At 39.2% G+C, this 18,396-nt stretch overlaps 1 protein-coding gene across 1 annotated transcript in view; it reads left to right on the top strand.

Annotated features, from left to right (window-relative positions):
- Positions 1-18,396, top strand: part of CRB1 (crumbs cell polarity complex component 1) — a gene marked incomplete at both ends in the record, with an annotated part of 173,204 nt that overhangs the window by 27,308 nt on the left and 127,500 nt on the right. The window contains one exon of the mRNA XM_080918159.1: positions 10,429-11,013. Coding sequence (XP_080774285.1) covers positions 10,429-11,013 — 585 coding nt within the window. The remainder of the gene's footprint in view (positions 1-10,428; positions 11,014-18,396) is intronic.

The following is an 18,396-nucleotide window of genomic DNA, read 5'->3' as shown; positions in this document are numbered from 1 at the left end:
TTTCAAGCATCAGGATTTCTTTTTCCTGGGTGTTTCTTGCTAAGCCAGGCAGCCTCAGAGTTCATTACTTATGCACTTGCCTTCCCCTTCTGGGTAAAGCTTGCCAAACAGGTCCCTGTGAGATCAAGTCCTGTTTTGCATGTGTGCCGTGAGGTTGTGGAGAAGAACCAAGGCATGTCTGTGTGCGCCAAGACGCTGCTTAGAGCAGCATGGACCAGGCAGGGAGCCACTCAAAGACCTCCAAATTAGATCCAGACCAGAGGCACCTTGGCATCACAGCTGTTGTGTTCAGTGCCATGGAGATTTCAGCTGAATAAAGAAAATGAAATCTCTTCAGCATTGTTTCCAAGTTAGCTGGTAGCCACAGTAACCTGGGTTTCCCCCAGATTCTGTCCACAACGCCGAGAGATCTGACTGAAGCAAATCAGTCTCTCTCTGTTCAAGTGTAGTGAGCCATAGAGTGAGCAAAACCAATGTCCCCAGGGAAACCAATTAGCCAGAAGAGCAAAACAATCAGCATGTATTCTCTGAATTACTCAAGACCCATGGGAGTATGCAAAATGTGTAATCAGGGACTGGGGAAGCAACACAGAGGTCAGAGCACTTATGGCCCCAACAGGGAGCTTGGGAACTGGAGTTCAGATCCCCAGACCCCTTGTAGAAATTTGGTGGGCAAACTTAGGCCTCTAAAAAGAAAGCACATGCATTCATCTATGTGCATATAGATCCTTATGCATATGTGATCAATGCATGAACACACACACACACACACACACCAGGCACACATGCAAATGGGAAAATAAAGTGTGCAATCATAACTGAATACATAGGTCATACATACAGAAACACTGGAAAAGCCTAATACTTAAACTTATAGAGTTAATATTTTAATTGCAAAGAAATGAAGAACCATCTATGAAGATATTTGGATGACTGTTACAATGTATCTTAGCAACAGTAAGTCCCGGGGCTGCTCCAGCTGCAGACCCACAACACTGCAGCAATAGAGGAGATGTGAACACAGTATGCCTTGCTCAGGGATTCTGAGAATGTGCTTACTTGAAGATACTTTACAAATGACTCTCATAGGACGCACTGAGATGCTTCAATTGTAGTTGCAACAATAGTGAAATAACATATTTAAATTCGAGAGAAGGAGTTTGTGCGCAGTCGTCATCTCGGATTACTCTCGCAGGGCTTAGTTGCTTCTGCAGCCACGTGAGAACATCGAGAGCTGCACTGTCTGCGGCATCAGCCATTGTCACACGTGGCTTTGATATCTGAAAGTGCAAAGTACACATAGGATTTCAAAGAAAATACAAATGGTACCATTTGTATAAGCAATCTTTGTAATGATTATATATATATGTATATATATATGAAAAAAATTGGGTATACTTGGCTAAACTAAATATATTAATGCTAATTTTGACAGTTTGTGTTTTGTATTATTCATTTATTTATTGTGGGGTGTGTGTGTGTGTGTGTGTGTGTGTGTGTGTGTTAGATATTAAACTCTGTGTCAGGATTGGCAGTAAGTGTCTTCTTCATCTGCTAAGACATTTTCCCAGCCCGTATTTTGCTTTTAATGTAGTGAGTAGAACCGCATACGTGGCTCATATTCATCCTCTGGTAGACGAGGCAGAACAAACTTGTGCTATTGCAGTGTAGTTCCGGGCCAAGAGCAGGAGCTGGAAGCTTCCAAGGAAAGCAAATGCCAGGCTTCAGCCCAAACATGCTAAAGCTACAGCTAACAACATTTTCTGTGCTTCAGAGGAACACTGATATGTGGAGGAACAGGTTGGAACAACCTTTCCAGTGCTTCCTTATGATTCTCTCCTCCTCTTTGATATTTTTTCCAGATAAATGTCTTCAAGACCCTTTGTATTCTGTTCTATTACATATTAGATGCACAAAACCAGTAAAGTAATATGACACTCCAGGAAATTCCACACTTATGAATACAGTTTTTACATATCTCATAATCTTTCCATAGAAAGTAAATGAAGTGATAGGGTTATTCATTGATCCCAAGGAACCAGACAATTAGAGACATTTTATGTTAATAATAACATTTCATTTTTAAAAATAGTTAGACATTTCATTTTTCAGGATTTTAATGCATATATATGCATATATAATATCTTTTGACTAAACCCACTTTTATTTTCTTCTCTTTAATTCCTAGCCTGACAACCACTTTTCTCTCCTAGCAACTTTTACTTTCTCCTTAAAAAAAAAAAAAAAAAAGGCTTTATTCACCTAGTTCTGTCTTAAAAGCTTAGATGTAGAACTATCTATTGGAACATAGGTAGCCTTCTTAGGGCCATATTTCAAACTAAAATTTACTATTCCATTCCCAACAAACATCATCTACCAATAGCAATTTAGCAGGAGCCCTCCTGTGCTGGTTTCGCATAAGCAGCTACAGCTGCTCTGCATTTGTGTGCGCAGTCATCCTGTCAAGTCCTGCAAACACTGTTCTGGTGTCGATGTTTTGTTGCACACAGTGACAATCTCCATTTTGGTTCACTAGAAGTAATGGTGATAATAAACCGCAAGTCTATTCTGTAAGCAGGATTCCGTTATCACTAAAAGTATACACCGGTTATAATGAGAGCAGAGCCCAGGACTGATGGTCTCTAAATGGCAAACAAACATGAGTGAACCTTACTAAAGTCTTCACTGGCTGACATTTGGTAAAAAATGATGCCCACACTGCATTGCTTAGTCATTTTCCGAGGTTAATAGAAGAAAGGCATCTCAGATAAGATGGGCATGATGAATGCCCAAGACCAGAACCATGTGATGACCCAGCCCAACACTATTCTTAGGTGTCCACACTATATAGTGGAGATCGTAGATGCTTTTATTGTCCAGGGAATCTTGATATGTTTGGGTTGAAAGGGACTTGATTTTATCTATAGTGGTGTTAATAATCAGAAAGTACACAGGAAAAAAAACCCTAGCAAAATGCTTATTGTATGCAAGGCATTCAAATCTATATTTAAAATGTACTCATAGGAAAGAAATATTTAAGCTTTCCTATGGGCTCTGTAAATTGAATAGAATAGGATTCTGAGTTGTAGACGACACCAGTGAACTGTGGCCATCTTCTCCCCAGCTGGAGCAATGGAGATGCACCTCAGGGTTTGTCTTGAATTAACTGTAGCAAGTGTGGGGATATCGGCCTCTGCCTAGATAAAATATGATGTTTGGTCTTCAGAGGATAACAGTACCAATAAGCTTGTGCCTCCTAGAACGCTCAGCACACAGAATGCTCTTGTGCATATCATAATGTTGCCTTTCTTGAATTTATTCCTTGAAGTGGGATTTATCAGACACCCACTATGTGAATTGAACTTCTCTAGTTAACAGAGGGATCCGATCCCAGATGTCCTTCAGAAGACGAATGGATACAAAAATTGTGGTACACATACACAATGGAATACTACTCAGCCACCAGAAACAATGACTTAACCAAATTCTTAAGAAAATGGCTGCATCTAGAGAAGATCATCCTGAGTGAGATAACCCAGTCACAAAAGAACAGACATAATATGCAGTCGCTGATAGTGGGATGCTAACCCCAGAGGCTTGCACTCCCCCAGAAACAACTCACAGACTGTATGAAGTCCAAGAAATAAAGAAAACAAAAAATATACATATATTCACAAAACAAGAAGACTTTGACTATTTCCATGTTGCGTTTTGTTTTACATGTACTTTACGCTTATTGTAACTAGTAGGTTTTCAATGCATACTGTCAAGCCCTTGAAAAAAATCAAGTACTGACTAAAAAATATATTCACATGGTTTTATATAAAATTTATTTTAATGTCTGAAAAAACAGTACTGACAAAAATGTATAATTTTAAGCAAAAAATGTTTAAAATCTGTACATTTATCTTTGTTTTTCAAAATAAAGTCATTTAAAAAAAAAAGATAGGGTACAAGAGCCTGGCCCACAGAGTGAGTCCTAGTTCTTGAGCAAATTCCTTATGTTTCCTTTCTGTCCAATAAAATTGACTAATCCCAGAAGCTCACTCAGGGTAGGCTGGTACCCTACCATGAATCCCATCTCTAGCACTCTGTTTACTTCTTATTTTGAGCCATGATCTCACTCTGTTCTTTTTTTTTTTTTTTTTTGAAATAAATTATTAAATTATTTGGTAATTAATAAAGTACATTATAGCAAAAATAAGTAATGGAAAACATAACACATATTCACCTTACAAAATAAAATTCAAATAAAGAAACATAAATAGTAATAGAAGACAAGTACTGAAATAAAGTTTGTAGGTTTGTAGTGAAAATTTTAGAGTGACCAAGTACATAGTATCCAAATTCTTAGTATAAAGTTGGTGGAAAAGCCAGAAATTTTAAAAATATTTGTCACCATAATAGCCAAGATTTATTAAGAATTTTATAACATTATTCTTAATATGTTAGATAAAGCAAGCAATATACATTTATGATAAACATCTTAGAAGCAATTACCATGAGGTAAATGCTGTCATGATAAAAAGTTTACATCTGGGACACTGAGGTAAATGCTCTATATCTCACTCTGTTCTTAAGGCCAGTCTTGAAATTAAGCTGTAGTTTAAGGCAGCCTTGAACATTCCATCCTCTGCCTCTTCCTTCTGAGTAGCTGGAAAGACAGAACTATGCAGAAGACCTGGCTAAACTTTATTTGTGAAAGAGGAGCCATAATGTCCACTGTTCAGAGTAGGACATGAATCAGAAGAGACACGAAGTTCTGAGTGTATTATATAAGCTCATAAAAGAAAAGTCACTGTCGTCAGTAAGGAAAGATTCTGAATGAACTTGGGTGTCTGTTTTTTATACTATTAAAATAGATATCTACATATCCTCCAAAGATTGTAGGATGGAAAATATTAAGTGTATCAATATAAAGTACATGTTTTGGATGCTCTTTGGAGGAATTGGATAAAAATAAATAAAACGTTGAAGAAAAAAAAAAAAAACAGAGGGATCCGAAGGCGTTTGGGCTTTGAACCTTGCATGGTGAAGCAAATGGTGTTGATTAAAAACTATCTAGTGGCTGACATTTTTTCAAGGACCTTCATATACATCATTAATTCTGTCCTTTAGGATAAAAACAGCAACAACACTAATAGTATTTTTACTATTAGTAAGATATAGATAATGCTCATTTATGTCAAGCACTGTTGGGTATTTGACATGGAATAGTGTCATATTTACATCTAAGGCGTATTAGTATTTACATGACAAAGCCCATAGAGACCAGTAAGTAGTAGAGCCAAAATGTAAACCTAGGATCCAAAACCCGTGTGGTCACCTTCTGTGTACACGTCCAATTGTTATCAGTATTAAAAATAAGGAAACCGAGGCACTGTGATGACAATCATTTTCCTTAGTCACAGAGATGGAAGTGTGCTGAACCAATATTTCAATCCGTACATCTGTACCCTTCCCATGACATTACACTGGCCTCACTTTGGTATTTGGGGCCATGAACATGTATAGCGGTGGCTGCACGTATGAGAGCAAATGCCTAGCTTTGGGGATGCAGGAGAAGAACAGGGAAAGAAACTGCCTTTTAAAAAATCTACCTACATCTTTGTTTAACTCTTCCATGTGGATCCTGCCATACTGTGGATCAAAGTGAGTGGTTTTCTTCTGCTGATCTGCGCTGCTTCGTTTTACCAAAAGAGGTCAAAGTAAGAATTTCATAGCAAGGCTTAAATGAGAATTCGGCTATTTTTACAGACTCATTCATTATTCAACAGTTTTCTACTCACTATGTATCATGGGCAAGCCATTGGACTACGTCCTGAATAAAGATGTGCTTTCGTCCTGTACCACGCCCACCCCGGCCCAGACCAGAATAGAATTTCATTCTCTGCAGAAAGCCAGGCTGAGGAGAATTCAGCAAATGGCCTCATTTTCATAAATTAAAATTCTTAGACCTGTTGATGTGGGCTTGACTCTGCCAACATGTTCAAACCTCCCAGTTCATGTTAGCAGCGTCTCATTAGTAAATATTTCGTTTTCTTTATAAAAAAAATACCAAATACCATTCATTGCATGCTGTTGGGATGATCGCACTTTAGAATCGTAAATCCTGTGTTTATTTCTGCTTTAAGTGTGGCCACACGTGAGCCAGAATTAAAACAGAAAGCAGTGTCTGGTTGTGCTTCCAAAGCTATTCCACAGCAGACCTAGCACATCCCTTAGTAATGAGCTCTCTAAATCCCTGGCCCATGTCCTACTGCTCTGAGAATAATGAATGAATAAATAAACAAATAAATATATAAACCTGGGAAACATTCTGAGCAACGAACCCAGTAAGTGTGCATATACTGAGGAGAGAGTGGGGGGTAGTGTTTAGTTTGGCTAAATATGAGCACATTAAAATTGCTATTTTTGACCCAGATATGATACAGAAGATCTCATCCACCCCTTCTCTCCGTCTTTCTAATGGCACAGAATAAAGCTGACGCTGAAGCTCAGTATCAATAAAAATGAATGGCAGATATGATTAGAGAGTTTTTCCGAGAGAACTGGGTTAGTAAATCCTGAGAAAAAACTGAGAAACTTGTAACAACAGAATACCTAATTGAAAATGCGTTTGTTTGTTTTTTTAAAAAAGAGTATTAATCATTACTCTTTACATATGGGCAGTATGTAGTGATTGTAGGTGTCCGCATATATGTGCATTCTTGGTATGCAGACACGTCATTAAGGAACCTTGGCTTAGATAATTCATACTCAGGAAATAACTGTTCCGTGTGTATTAGGATGAACAAGAGACACACCAGTGTCCTCTGTATCGTTAGTGAGATCACAACATCACTGCATGTTAATTTCTGAAGCTAATATTTAGATAAACACTTGAGTTTATAGTTGAGTGTTGAAGGTGTGTTGAGAGCAGACATATTTTAATCCATTGTGCTACTTACCATGTCTGGTTCTGACACAGCCCAGGTCCTTCCTGGGAAGGATGGATCTGGTATGCTGCTCAGTGAGTTCACAGCCTCTCTATGGAAAGGTTTACCAGGATTTTATGTTCTAGAACACAATCCCTACAGTGGGAATTTATTAGTAAAATGAACACTCTTTAGTGAATGGCATTAAGTTTGTATTAAGCTGATAAATTTTCTGTTAGAAATTCAAAACCGAGGAACTGAAAAAAGATCATATATATGTGTTGATACACACACTACACGCACACACACACACACACACACACACATACAAACACAAAGAGGGGGAGGGGGAAGGAGAGAAGAAGGAAGGGAGAGAGGGAGAGGGAGGAAGGAAGAAAAGGAGGGAGGAAGGAAGGAAGGAATGAAGGAAAGAAGGGCAGAAGGGGAAGGGAAGGAGGAGGGACTGAAGGAAGAGGAAAGAAAGGAAGGGATGGAGGGAGGAAGGAAAAGTTTAAAGCTCTGCAAGGAAGAACTTCTTATGACTTCCAGTAGATGGCAGACTTTACTGCAAGAAAACACTGGTGTAGCCTCTGAATAGTTCTGAACATTAAACACCCAGTGAAATTCGCTATTCTCAGAATGCTTCTATGAAAACTGAATTCTCTATGCCCATTTTTCCTGGGACCTAAAACCCTATGATACATTTAAGTCTTATTGTACTAATTATAAGATTAATATTTTATTTTGAAGCACAATAATTATTAAAGTTATATTCTTTTTCTTTTACTTTCCCTTTTGTTCTTTTCTTTTTTACACTCAATATTGTATTCCCCTCCCGGTCCACCCTCTGACTATTCCACATCCCATACCTCCTCCTCGAACCCCTGTCTCCATGAGGATGTCCCCACCCTACCTACCCTACCAGACCTCTAAACTCCCTGGGGCCTCCAGTTTCTTGAGGGTTAAGTACATTTTCTCTGAACCAAGACCAGAGAGTCCTCTGCTGTATATGTGTTGGGGGGAAGCCTCAGCTGGTATATGCTGCCTGGTTGGTGGCTCGGTGTCTGAGCAATCTTGGGGTTCCAGGTTAACTGAGACTGCTGGTCCTCTTACAGTGGTGCCTTCCTCCTCAGCTTCTTCCAGTGAGTTGTTTTCTTTTTCATTGTTGTAGTGTGCTAGACATAACACATGTGTGGCTTTTTTTTTTTTTCAGGCACTGGGGAAACGATTGGATAACTGTGATCCTAAGTCATGACCACCCCATCATGGGTTTGTGCCTCAGTTTTGTTTTCCTTGGCTGCTTATTTAGTTATTTAATCGATGTTTTTTTTGTCTCGACCCTGTTACCACAACTGGGTGACACATGCCTATAGTCCCAGCATTGTGGGGGTGAAGAGAGAAAAAGCTTGAGTCTAAAGCCTGCTTACGTGATATTATGTCAAATAAAATGTAGTAAATTGAAGTTATTTTATACATTTGAAGGGTAGAATTTCCTTTCTGATGGATAACTGGTCCCATCAGTCAGCACTCAAATGCTGCACTGTACTTACAAGAAGGCCTGTTAGCATCTAGGCACACATTCTCAAATTCACAGATACATTATGTCCCAGATTGCATCAAGGGCACCAAGATGCTATATACATTATGTCATAGGGTCAATGGTTTTATCTCTTTGGTTTGTGTAATGATTTCACTTACCAACCTACCCTGATCTCTTTTTCTTTCCTGTGCAGCTTTCAGGATTTTCCAAAATTAATAGGAGTAAAAGTCGCTTTGGCTTTTAGAGTTGATGGGTTTCTTTGCCGTCCTCCTACAACAGGACTTTACATTTTTATTCTGTGACACATGCCTCATGAGGCTACACTTTCTGCTCTGCTTAATGTTGCTACTGCTGGCACATCTGGGGTTCTGGGATTTCTCCTTTAGTAAAATCTGCTTGTCGTTATCTTATTAGGTTACTGACAAGATTTCTTACAGTGAATGTGTTCTTTCTTGGTTTCACTGCCATTTTCATTCATGGTCCCCTAGAATCTTCCTAAAAGATCAAGGGGAGGGGAAAGGAAAGTTTGAGTCTGTGAGTACACAAATGTTTCCCTCTCTTCGAATAAAATTAATAGCATAGTTAGGCATATAATTTTGATTTGTAAATGAGTTCCTATCATGTGTGTGTCTCTGTGTGTGTCTCTTGTGTATCTCTCCCTCTCTCTCTCTCTCTCTCTCTCTCTCTCTCTCTCTCTCTCTCTCTGTGTGTGTGTGTGTGTGTGTGTGTGTGTGTGTGTGTGTGTGTGTGTGGCAGTGTCTTACTAGATACTCCAGGCTGGTTGTAAACTAACCTGCTTCCATCTTCCAAGAAGTGGGATTATAGGCTTCCTCTCACACAGCTGTCTTGGGAGTTCTCTAGTATCCAGTGCTTCGGAGGATAAATTAGAAATGTATCCAATCAACCTAGAAAAATCCATAGAATTACTGCTTTCTTGGGGTCATTATTCCAATTAAATCAAAGACAGATCCCTAGAACAGAGAAGCTCTCAGGAAAATGAAGTTTGAAGTCCTTTACTTCAATATCTCCACAGTGGGATCTTGTCCCTTTTAACCTGTGAGATGTACGTAACTATTTTGATTTGCTATGAGGTTGAGAAATGCTGAGTGTGAAGACCTAGGATGTTTAGCAGAGTGGAACCCACTGAATGATCAGGGTTTTATTGTTTTTCTTTTTTTTAATGCTTTGCTTTTTTAGAGCATAAATTAGAGATGTTGATAAAACACTCTGTCATAAATCAAGAAATAGGGTTCATTTCAATATGTGCTTCCGTTAGATAACTTTTCTGCAGATGACTTTGTTAGTGATCTAGTATTTCCCAAAGCTTTTGCATGAGAGCAGGTGGACATCAGGATTTTCAGAAGCTGGAGGAGGGGAGGGGTTGACAGCATTGAATTCTCATTATCTGAGTGTACTTAAATTAAAGCACAGGAAAGGAAGATGTGGAAGAATCCTACTGAAGTTAGGTTTGCTCTGTGTGTGTGTTTGCATTGTATACCTATTTGTGTGCATGTGTGCAGCAAGTCTGGTTGTGGGCACACATATGTAAGTCAGAGACAATCCCTGTTGTCCTTCCTTAGGTATCATTCACCATTTTTAGAGATAGTTTCTCATCAACTGTTAGGCTGGGATGACTGAACAATGAGTCACTCTTTAGGACCCATCTATCCAGTGCTGGAATTATAAATGTCCGCAATCAAACCTGACCTTTTAAATGTGTCCTGTGAGGACTGGACTCAGACCCTCATGCTCGAAAAGCAAGCATCTTACTAGCTGAAGCATCTCCTTGGCCTCTATCTTAGCTTCTTAGTCACAACTATAAAAAAACTTCTGGATAAGTGAAGAAATAAAGCTCAGTATTAGAGCATATCCCATAATGTGCTTCATTAATGAGTGTGTTTAAATATTTTTCTGTAATTTTGTCCTCAACCATTTGCAAATTTAATCATGATATCTTCTATTTTGTTTTAGATTCATTTTGCAATAAAAACAATACTGGGTGTCTCTCCGATTCTTGCCAAAACAACTCTACGTGCAAGCATTTTCCAGAAGACAGCAACTGTTGCTTTGACACAGCCAGCAATTTGGACAAAGACTGTGAAGATCTGAAAGACCCTTGCTTCTCCAGTCCCTGCCAAGAAATTGCCACTTGTGTGACTATCCCAGGGGAAAGGGGCTTCCTATGCCAATGTCCTCCTGGGTACAGTGGGCTAACCTGTGAAAGTGAAACCACCACCAATTCTTGTGGAGGGACCCTCTGCCAACGTGGAGGCACCTGCCGTAAAGACTCTGAGCACCCTGTCTGTATCTGTCCTCCTGGATATGCTGGAAGGTCCTGTGAGACAGATGCCAATGAGTGTGCTTCCAGCCCTTGCCACAATGGGGCTGTGTGTCAGGACGGAATCAATGGCTACTCCTGCTTCTGTGTGCCTGGATACCAAGGCAGGCATTGTGACTTGGAAGTGGATGAATGTGTTTCTGATCCCTGCATAAATGGGGCCGTGTGCCTCGACGAGATAGGAAGATACACGTGTGTCTGCCCTCAAGAGTATTCCGGTAAGTGCAATGACATCTGTGCCCTGCACGTTCCGTTCACATTTTAGAATACGTGTGTGATCTTCTTTTCATTTTCAATACAATATATGTCTAATCACTTATAAAAATAGTCTAGTTCTAGAGGGTACTAATAACTAGAGGGAACGCTTGCTATATCTCTGGGCCGACTGAATTCGCTGAGTCTTCGAGCGGATATGTGTATCACCACTGCTACTTGCTTAGGAGCGCTAGTGACTGTAATCTTAGACGGGGATTTTACATGTTAAATAGTACAGATGCCCTATTTAAATGAGACCTATCACTCGACGCACACTGGCTGCTACTGTATCTTACCTATTATGAACAGTGCTTCAGCAAATGATGGAAAACATCATTTTAGAGGCAGGGGTAGGGGATGGGGGATTGTTGAGGGGAAACTGGGAAAGGGAATAACATTTGAAATGCAGATGAATAAAATAACCAAAAAAATGAAAAAAGAAACTAATAACCCATTTTTTTTTTTAGTCGTAGTGTCACTAGATCATATGGTAAACCAATTGTCAGGGTTTTCTGAGCATCTTTCATAGAGTTTTGCAAAATATACCAATAAAATAGAGTTCCATTTTTCCTAAAACTTCCTCAACACTTTCCGTAAATCCTCATTTTGAACACTGCCAATATCACAGCGATAAGATAAGATCACAGTTTGCATTTCTCTGGTGGTCAGAAATATTGAGAAATATTTTTTGTATCTCTTGGGTACTTGCAATATAATGAATGAGTCTAAAAGACATTATGTTAAGTGAATTAAGCCAGGCATAAGGAACCAATCTCATATGTGGGACCAACTTACACAAGGAATAGGACATTGAGCTGGCAGAGGATGGGATAAATGTCCTATTTAGGGCTGAACATTAATTGAAATCATTTACACAGCCAAAATTTAGAAATAAACGATGTCAAAATATTGAAATTTTAATCAACAATGTACTTTTCTTCACAATTAGTTTATTATTACTGTGGGTTACAAGATGTCTGCTCTGGGCTCAAAAGAGCCGATGTTCTTTGCTGGGTAAAATATTAAAATGCAACCATAAAATGGTGTTGTTCACATAAGGCTAAGCCACCAGGCAAAGTTTTATAACTTGGCTTTATATAAGCCATATTTAAAATGTAATTACAAAATGGAATTTTACATGAAATAAACATGAGGCCATGAGACCCAGGACTGCCCTTATTGGGCTAGTTTTGCTCAGCCCCAAAGCTATGGTTAAGATTCTCCTGTCACATGCAGTCTGGTCGCCTATCTTATTCTCATCCCTGTGTACCAATTACCCAGAATATGTGAAATAAAGGTTCAGAGCCTTCTACAGACAGTCAAATTTAACTGATAATCCTAAAAGTATCCAGGAATGGGAGCCAGAAATTAAGCCCATATGAACTTAATTTAGAGACTTTCGTTGTTGATTAACTTCCTAGATATCCCAACAATTCCAGAGCTTGCAGCAGTCCAGACCCAATCCTAGAAGTCCCAGCAAAGATGGGTGGAGTCAAGGGGAAAACTGGAGCTGATGAGGGAAAAGGAAGAGCATGAGCCATCAGCACCGGTGCTCTTGAGTTCCCTGACTCTAGACCTTCTAACCAATCCTGGAAACTGTTACAGTGATCCAGCTCTGTGTGCCTCATCTGAATTTACAGTAGACTGGACTGGGTTTGCTGGGTGGGACAAAGGCCTGTCTGCTTCTGGGCAGCAAAGCAAGAAAAGGAAATAAGTGTTGAAAAGAAAGAGAGGCGGGAGGGGAGGAGAAAGAGCTACAGCACATGGAGAAGGTCCACACTGTGTGAAACCCCTGTGCACCCCACTGCACTTCATGAGCTGTGACTCATTGGCTGCAAAAATGAGCTTCGGCCTCCCCAGTGCAGCTCCAGGTGAGAGTCTGTCTGCATACACAACAGCTCCAACGGAAGGTCAAAGTAAGCAGCGAAAGCTTCCCCAGTGAAAGAGACTACACCTTGGAGCATTTGTCTGTTTTTAGTTCAGGCTTACACAATAAATTCTTGTGATTGAGGTCCTCCTTAAAATTAACCAGATTAATAGTGTGTACCTTTTCCATTAATATGCTTGCGATTTTAGAAAATTGGCTTGTAGCATGGCAGGAAAAGACCAAGTGGATAAGAAAAATCTAATGAAGACGTGTTGAAATAGAAAAGTGAAAGAAAGCTATAGGGAAATATTCATTTCCTCATTTATAAAGTAAGTCTTTAAAGGGCTGGGCAGATGGCTCTGTTGATAAAGTGCCAGCCAGAGCAAGCATGAAGACCTGAGTTGGAATTCATAGCACCAAGTTATAAGCCTGTGCAGTTCATAGCTCTTGTCTGTAATCCTAACCACCTTGGAGTTCATTTGCAGGCCTAGTCAATTGGTGATTTTTAGAGGTAGTGAGAGACTCTGTCTCATAAAAATATAAAAGATAGCAGAAGATAGCAGTGTCTTGTATCAATGTGAGGACAGGCCTTTGGTCCAGCGAAGGCTCGTTTTCCCAGTGTAGGGGAATGCCAAGGCGCTGAGGTGGGAAAGGGTGGTTGAGAGAGGGAGCATCTTCTTGGAAGCAAGGGCAGGGGGAGGGGGAATGGGAGTAGGGGGAAAGGTATAATATCTGAAATGTAAATTCAGAGAATATCCAATTAAAATACATAAAACAGCCTTCAGGAAGGTACTCTGTGCTGGCTTCTGGCCTTAGTACGTCTACACATATGTGTACAGACATACAAAAACCACTTACATATGCCCAAAACATACATACATATATATATATAATGATAAAATGGATGAATAAATAAATTAAAAATAGATATTTAGTATATAAATTACTTTGAAATAAGAAAACACATTATATTTCATATATAAGATACACCTTAAACTCATCTTTTAAGCATATGTTTTTATTTCAAAGATAAAATATACAAAACTATGATATTTTAAATACTAAAATTAGTTCATAGTTTAGAAGGCATAAAAATCCTGGTGTCAAGGTTTAGGACCTCACTTGGAAGAGTTACCATGAGCATAAGAGGAAACAGCCACCATGACACTTATTTTATTCAGAGAAACTTTGATGCCTTTAATAAAAACATGTACTGAAACTCCCAGAGGCATGTCCAACTTAGTGAACTTACAATGTGTACCAGTGACTCTCAAACTTTAGTATGCAGCAAAGTCACCAGAAGAGCTCGCCATGGAACATCAGTCTCTGATTCCCCTGATCCGAGGTGAGGCTCAAAACCCCAGAAGATACTGATGTTGCTGGTACACTGTCAACTTGACGGATCTGAAATCACCCAGGATACAAGTTTCTAGGTCCATCCGTAATGGATTAGATTATTGTATAGGTTAGATTAGCCTCTGGTCATGTTTCTGATAGAATATATTGATTAAGGTATTGAGGTGGGAATATCCACTGTAAAAGTGTGAGGCACCATTTTCTGGGTTTGGGTTCTGGATGCCACAAAAAGAACAAGGCTAGGTGAACTTAATTACATCATCACTCTGCTCCATGACTGCATGTTTAACATCACTAGCCACCCCAGTCTTCTGCCACCATCATGTGGTGAACCATTTAACTGCAAGAAACATAAACCCTCTCTCCTCCAAGTTGCTTTTTCCAGGATGGTTTGTTGCTGAAACAAGAGAACTGAGATAATTCCAAGAAAGTAGTTGGTTACACTCATGGTATTCATAACACTGTTGGACCAATGAGCAAATCTTGCAAGACCACTCATTATTGTAGCTTGCACAGATAGATATCAGCTCAGTGTGACTGATCCTGACTTTTCTCCTCTGACAGCAAGCATAGCACATCCAATCACTATGAAAGCTAGATGTTAGAAATGAAGCTTTCAGGTCAGTGTGAACTCTATTTCTCCATGTCCTATGACTCAAGTATGTGGTGTCTTCAGCAATAGGGTCTTACCAAAAGAAGTCATCTTAGCTTTTTTGTTAGTTTGTGGCATCTTGTGAAGGCAATGTCACCCCGCTATCAAGTAATTCAGTCTTAGTGCTTCTTATGAATGTGTGCATGTGTGTAAGTATATATAATGTAAATATATATAATTTATCCTTCCCTGCTCCATTATTCTCATGCAATCCTTTATTATGTGTTTTATATCCCGTTGAAAGCTTGTTCCCCATGACAGCTAATTTCCTGACCTCTATAGGTAGTCCAAATAAAATATGACCTGAATATTCACATGTAATATTAATAAATGAAGGAAAACATGAAACATTTGTTTTGGGGCTGGGTTACCTAACTCAGAATGATTATTTCTATCTCTTTTCACTTACCCACAAATTGTATGATTCTATTTTTCCTTATTACCTGGATGTTATTGCAGTACATAGATATGCTACATTTTTATTCATTATCTACACAACAGTTGGTGGGAATCTAAGTTGTTTGATCCCCTGGTTATTGTGAGCATGACAGAAATGAAGATGGATAAACAGATATCTCTGTAGTAGGATGTGGAGTTCATTGAATGTAGGCACAAGAGTGGTATAGCTGGATTTTAAAGTGAATCTATCTCTATTGTCCAAGACCAGCTCAAACTCCCAAGAGGTCTACCTGGAACTGAAAAGAGGATTGAAAGAAAAAGACAAGTTAGTTAAAGCTGCAATATGACTTCAGCCAGACTTGAGGCCTAAGCCTCTTGGCTGAAGCAAAGCTTTTTTATTTGTCCTCTCTTTTTAAACTGTTTTAATTACATGCAAAAATGATAACAATTGTTCAGAGCCAGGGATCAAATGAGTTAACAATCTTGGAGGTCAGGTGATAAGGTCAGAGACAAAAATGGATACTGCTGTGCCTACATTCCAAAATCCACCCTGCATCTCTAAGGATACTGCCTGGAGCATCAGATGCGAATGTACTTCCCTATGCTGCTTTCTAAAAGGCCCTGCCCCATACTACAGATGTAAATGTACTTCCTTATAGCCTTATTCTTAGAGCCTGCCTAGGGCTACAGATGCAGACGCGGTCGTTAATAGTCCTTGCAGGGCATAGCACAGAGGCCAGATTCCTGCCTTGGCCAGCCCCAAAATGTCCTGGGATAATATTAATAATACTCTGCCATCAACTGTTCAGAGGTGCCAAAACGGCTCTCCACACTCTATCCTTTTGGAGAATTTACATACTGATTTCTAAGGAGACCTCACCATTTTGCACAGTTACCACTAGTGAATAAGTGCTCCCTCTCCTCACACTCACCTGTTATTATTTCTTTTATTTTAGCTATTCTGGGTGTGTTTGTGTGACATCTCAAATTAACTTAAATTTCCATGACAGCTGAAGACACTGAATGTGTTTAAACTTTCTCTTAGCCATTTGTGTTCCATCTTTTGAGAAGTCTCTGATGCCCACATCCCCTCTCGCTCAACACAGTACTTGAAGTATTAGCTAAGTGAAGTGGAAACCCTTGATACCTACATGATGGAGAGATAATTTCCAGAATCTTGTTCTACTGAACCGCACTTTATCCCCACAAGACTTTGACACTTGAAGTCTCAGATGGGACAAAACAAGTGAAGGAGATAAAGCAACTAAGAAAAGAAGAAAACGAAGTAGCCTTCCATTGCATTCCGGTTAGTGGAACAGAGTGTTCACAGCAGCAACAGAGCGAGCCGCCTCTCTTCTATGCTCAGATCCATAAGTTTCAGACACGCATTGATAACTGTATAATGGATTTACAAGAAGAGCCTCTAACTAGTAAGATTCTTACTCTAGACAAACATAAAGTGCACTGGGAATCACATTTATTGCCTGAAATTTATAACCATAAACATAGAGCACGATTATTTGTAAAGCAGGAGCTCTGTAGATAATGGGCAAGGTGCTCAGAGTGCTTTGTCATGGCTGCCCTGCATGTGTCCTGTGCTCTGTGCCTGTTGCAGTGAGTGATGGGGACAGCATCTGGTGTGAGACCTGCTCAAGACTGATAGCATATGATGTCCACTATCTAGCGGCACAAAATGTTAACACAGATCTCCAAATGTCAAAAGCTACATAATAAGGGACAAATATCTCCAAATGTGTATCAGAAGTTTAGGACAGTCCTTGAGAAAACATGATTTGTCGCAAATATCTCTCAAACCCATAAACTGACTTCATTGTTTGTGGGGAACAGTAGACCCAGCCTTACTGGCACACAGAGAAATGTTTCCATGGCTCTCCAGCTCATTGTTCAGGGGAAAGGGATAGCGCAACACAAGGTTGCAATAATCATTCGTTCAAAGTTAATTGATCATTTACTTTGTTCAAGAAAATGTGCTCAATGCTCCAAAAAATACCAAACACTGACATCAAAAACCTCATCCTTCTATAAAAAGATGGACAAATAAGAAATATAATAAATACATTGATATTACAGGGTATGTTGGGAGGATAAAGAGACAGCAACAGAGGATTATAGAAGAGGTTAAGCATAATTTCTAGAATCTTGTCCCACTCAGCCCCACTCTTTGAAAGTGGAGAGTTATGGAAGAGACATAACTAGTCAGAGGCACATCCATGTGAGGTGAAAGGCAGGCCATATAATTGTAAGCACGCACAGAAGACACTGTAGCTTCAACCTTTCAGAAGTTCCTACTGAATTCTAAAGATAATTTATTTTATTCTATAGATGTTGGGAGATGCTATTTTAAAAGTTCCAGCAAATATTATCATAATCATATTTGTATTTTTAAAGCTCACACATTAAGTGGTTTGGAGGAGACAGGTTGGGTAGAGAGACATGATGATGAATATTAAGGGTCATGAAGGAAATTATAGTCACTGAGGGTAGGGCCTAATGATATTGGACAAGTTTCAAGTTTTACTGATAGAATGTTTTCCTTCTCAAAACAGGGGTGGGGGGTGGAGACAAGTCAAATCTTATATACTTATATAATCTTATACTGTACATAATCTTATATACTGTAACACTTTATTTTTGATGGTTATAGATCCAGTGACAGTTATAGATAGCATATGCTGTTGGAACATTTCTACTGTAACTTAGATCAAGAAAAGAAAGCAACGTCACACTTAGTACTATCTCTGAGCCACTCTGGAGTCTGTCAATGTTCAAATACATGATCTGTTATCCTTGGTTAGAAGCGTAGTAATAAAGGACGTGTAAGCACAGACAACTCTTTTCTGTGCTTTTAAAGTTTCTTTACAAATCAACCAGAACACAGGGCTAGTAATTGTTTTTCCCAAGACACCAAACCAGCCAGTCCAAGCTTTTCCCCATTATTCTGTATGCAGCCTAAGTAAACTGTTATGAAGAAATAAAATAACGAAGGAAAAATACCCACATTGACCAGTACATTTTAGTATTCCAACAAAAGTACAGTTAACAATAATTTTG

Source organism: Micromys minutus (genome assembly GCF_963924665.1).
Source record: "Micromys minutus genome assembly, chromosome: 6".
Taxonomy (NCBI): Eukaryota; Metazoa; Chordata; class Mammalia; order Rodentia; family Muridae; genus Micromys; species Micromys minutus.
The sequence above is the reverse complement of the archived record's forward strand: the minus strand, read 5'-3'. Positions and strand labels throughout refer to the sequence as shown.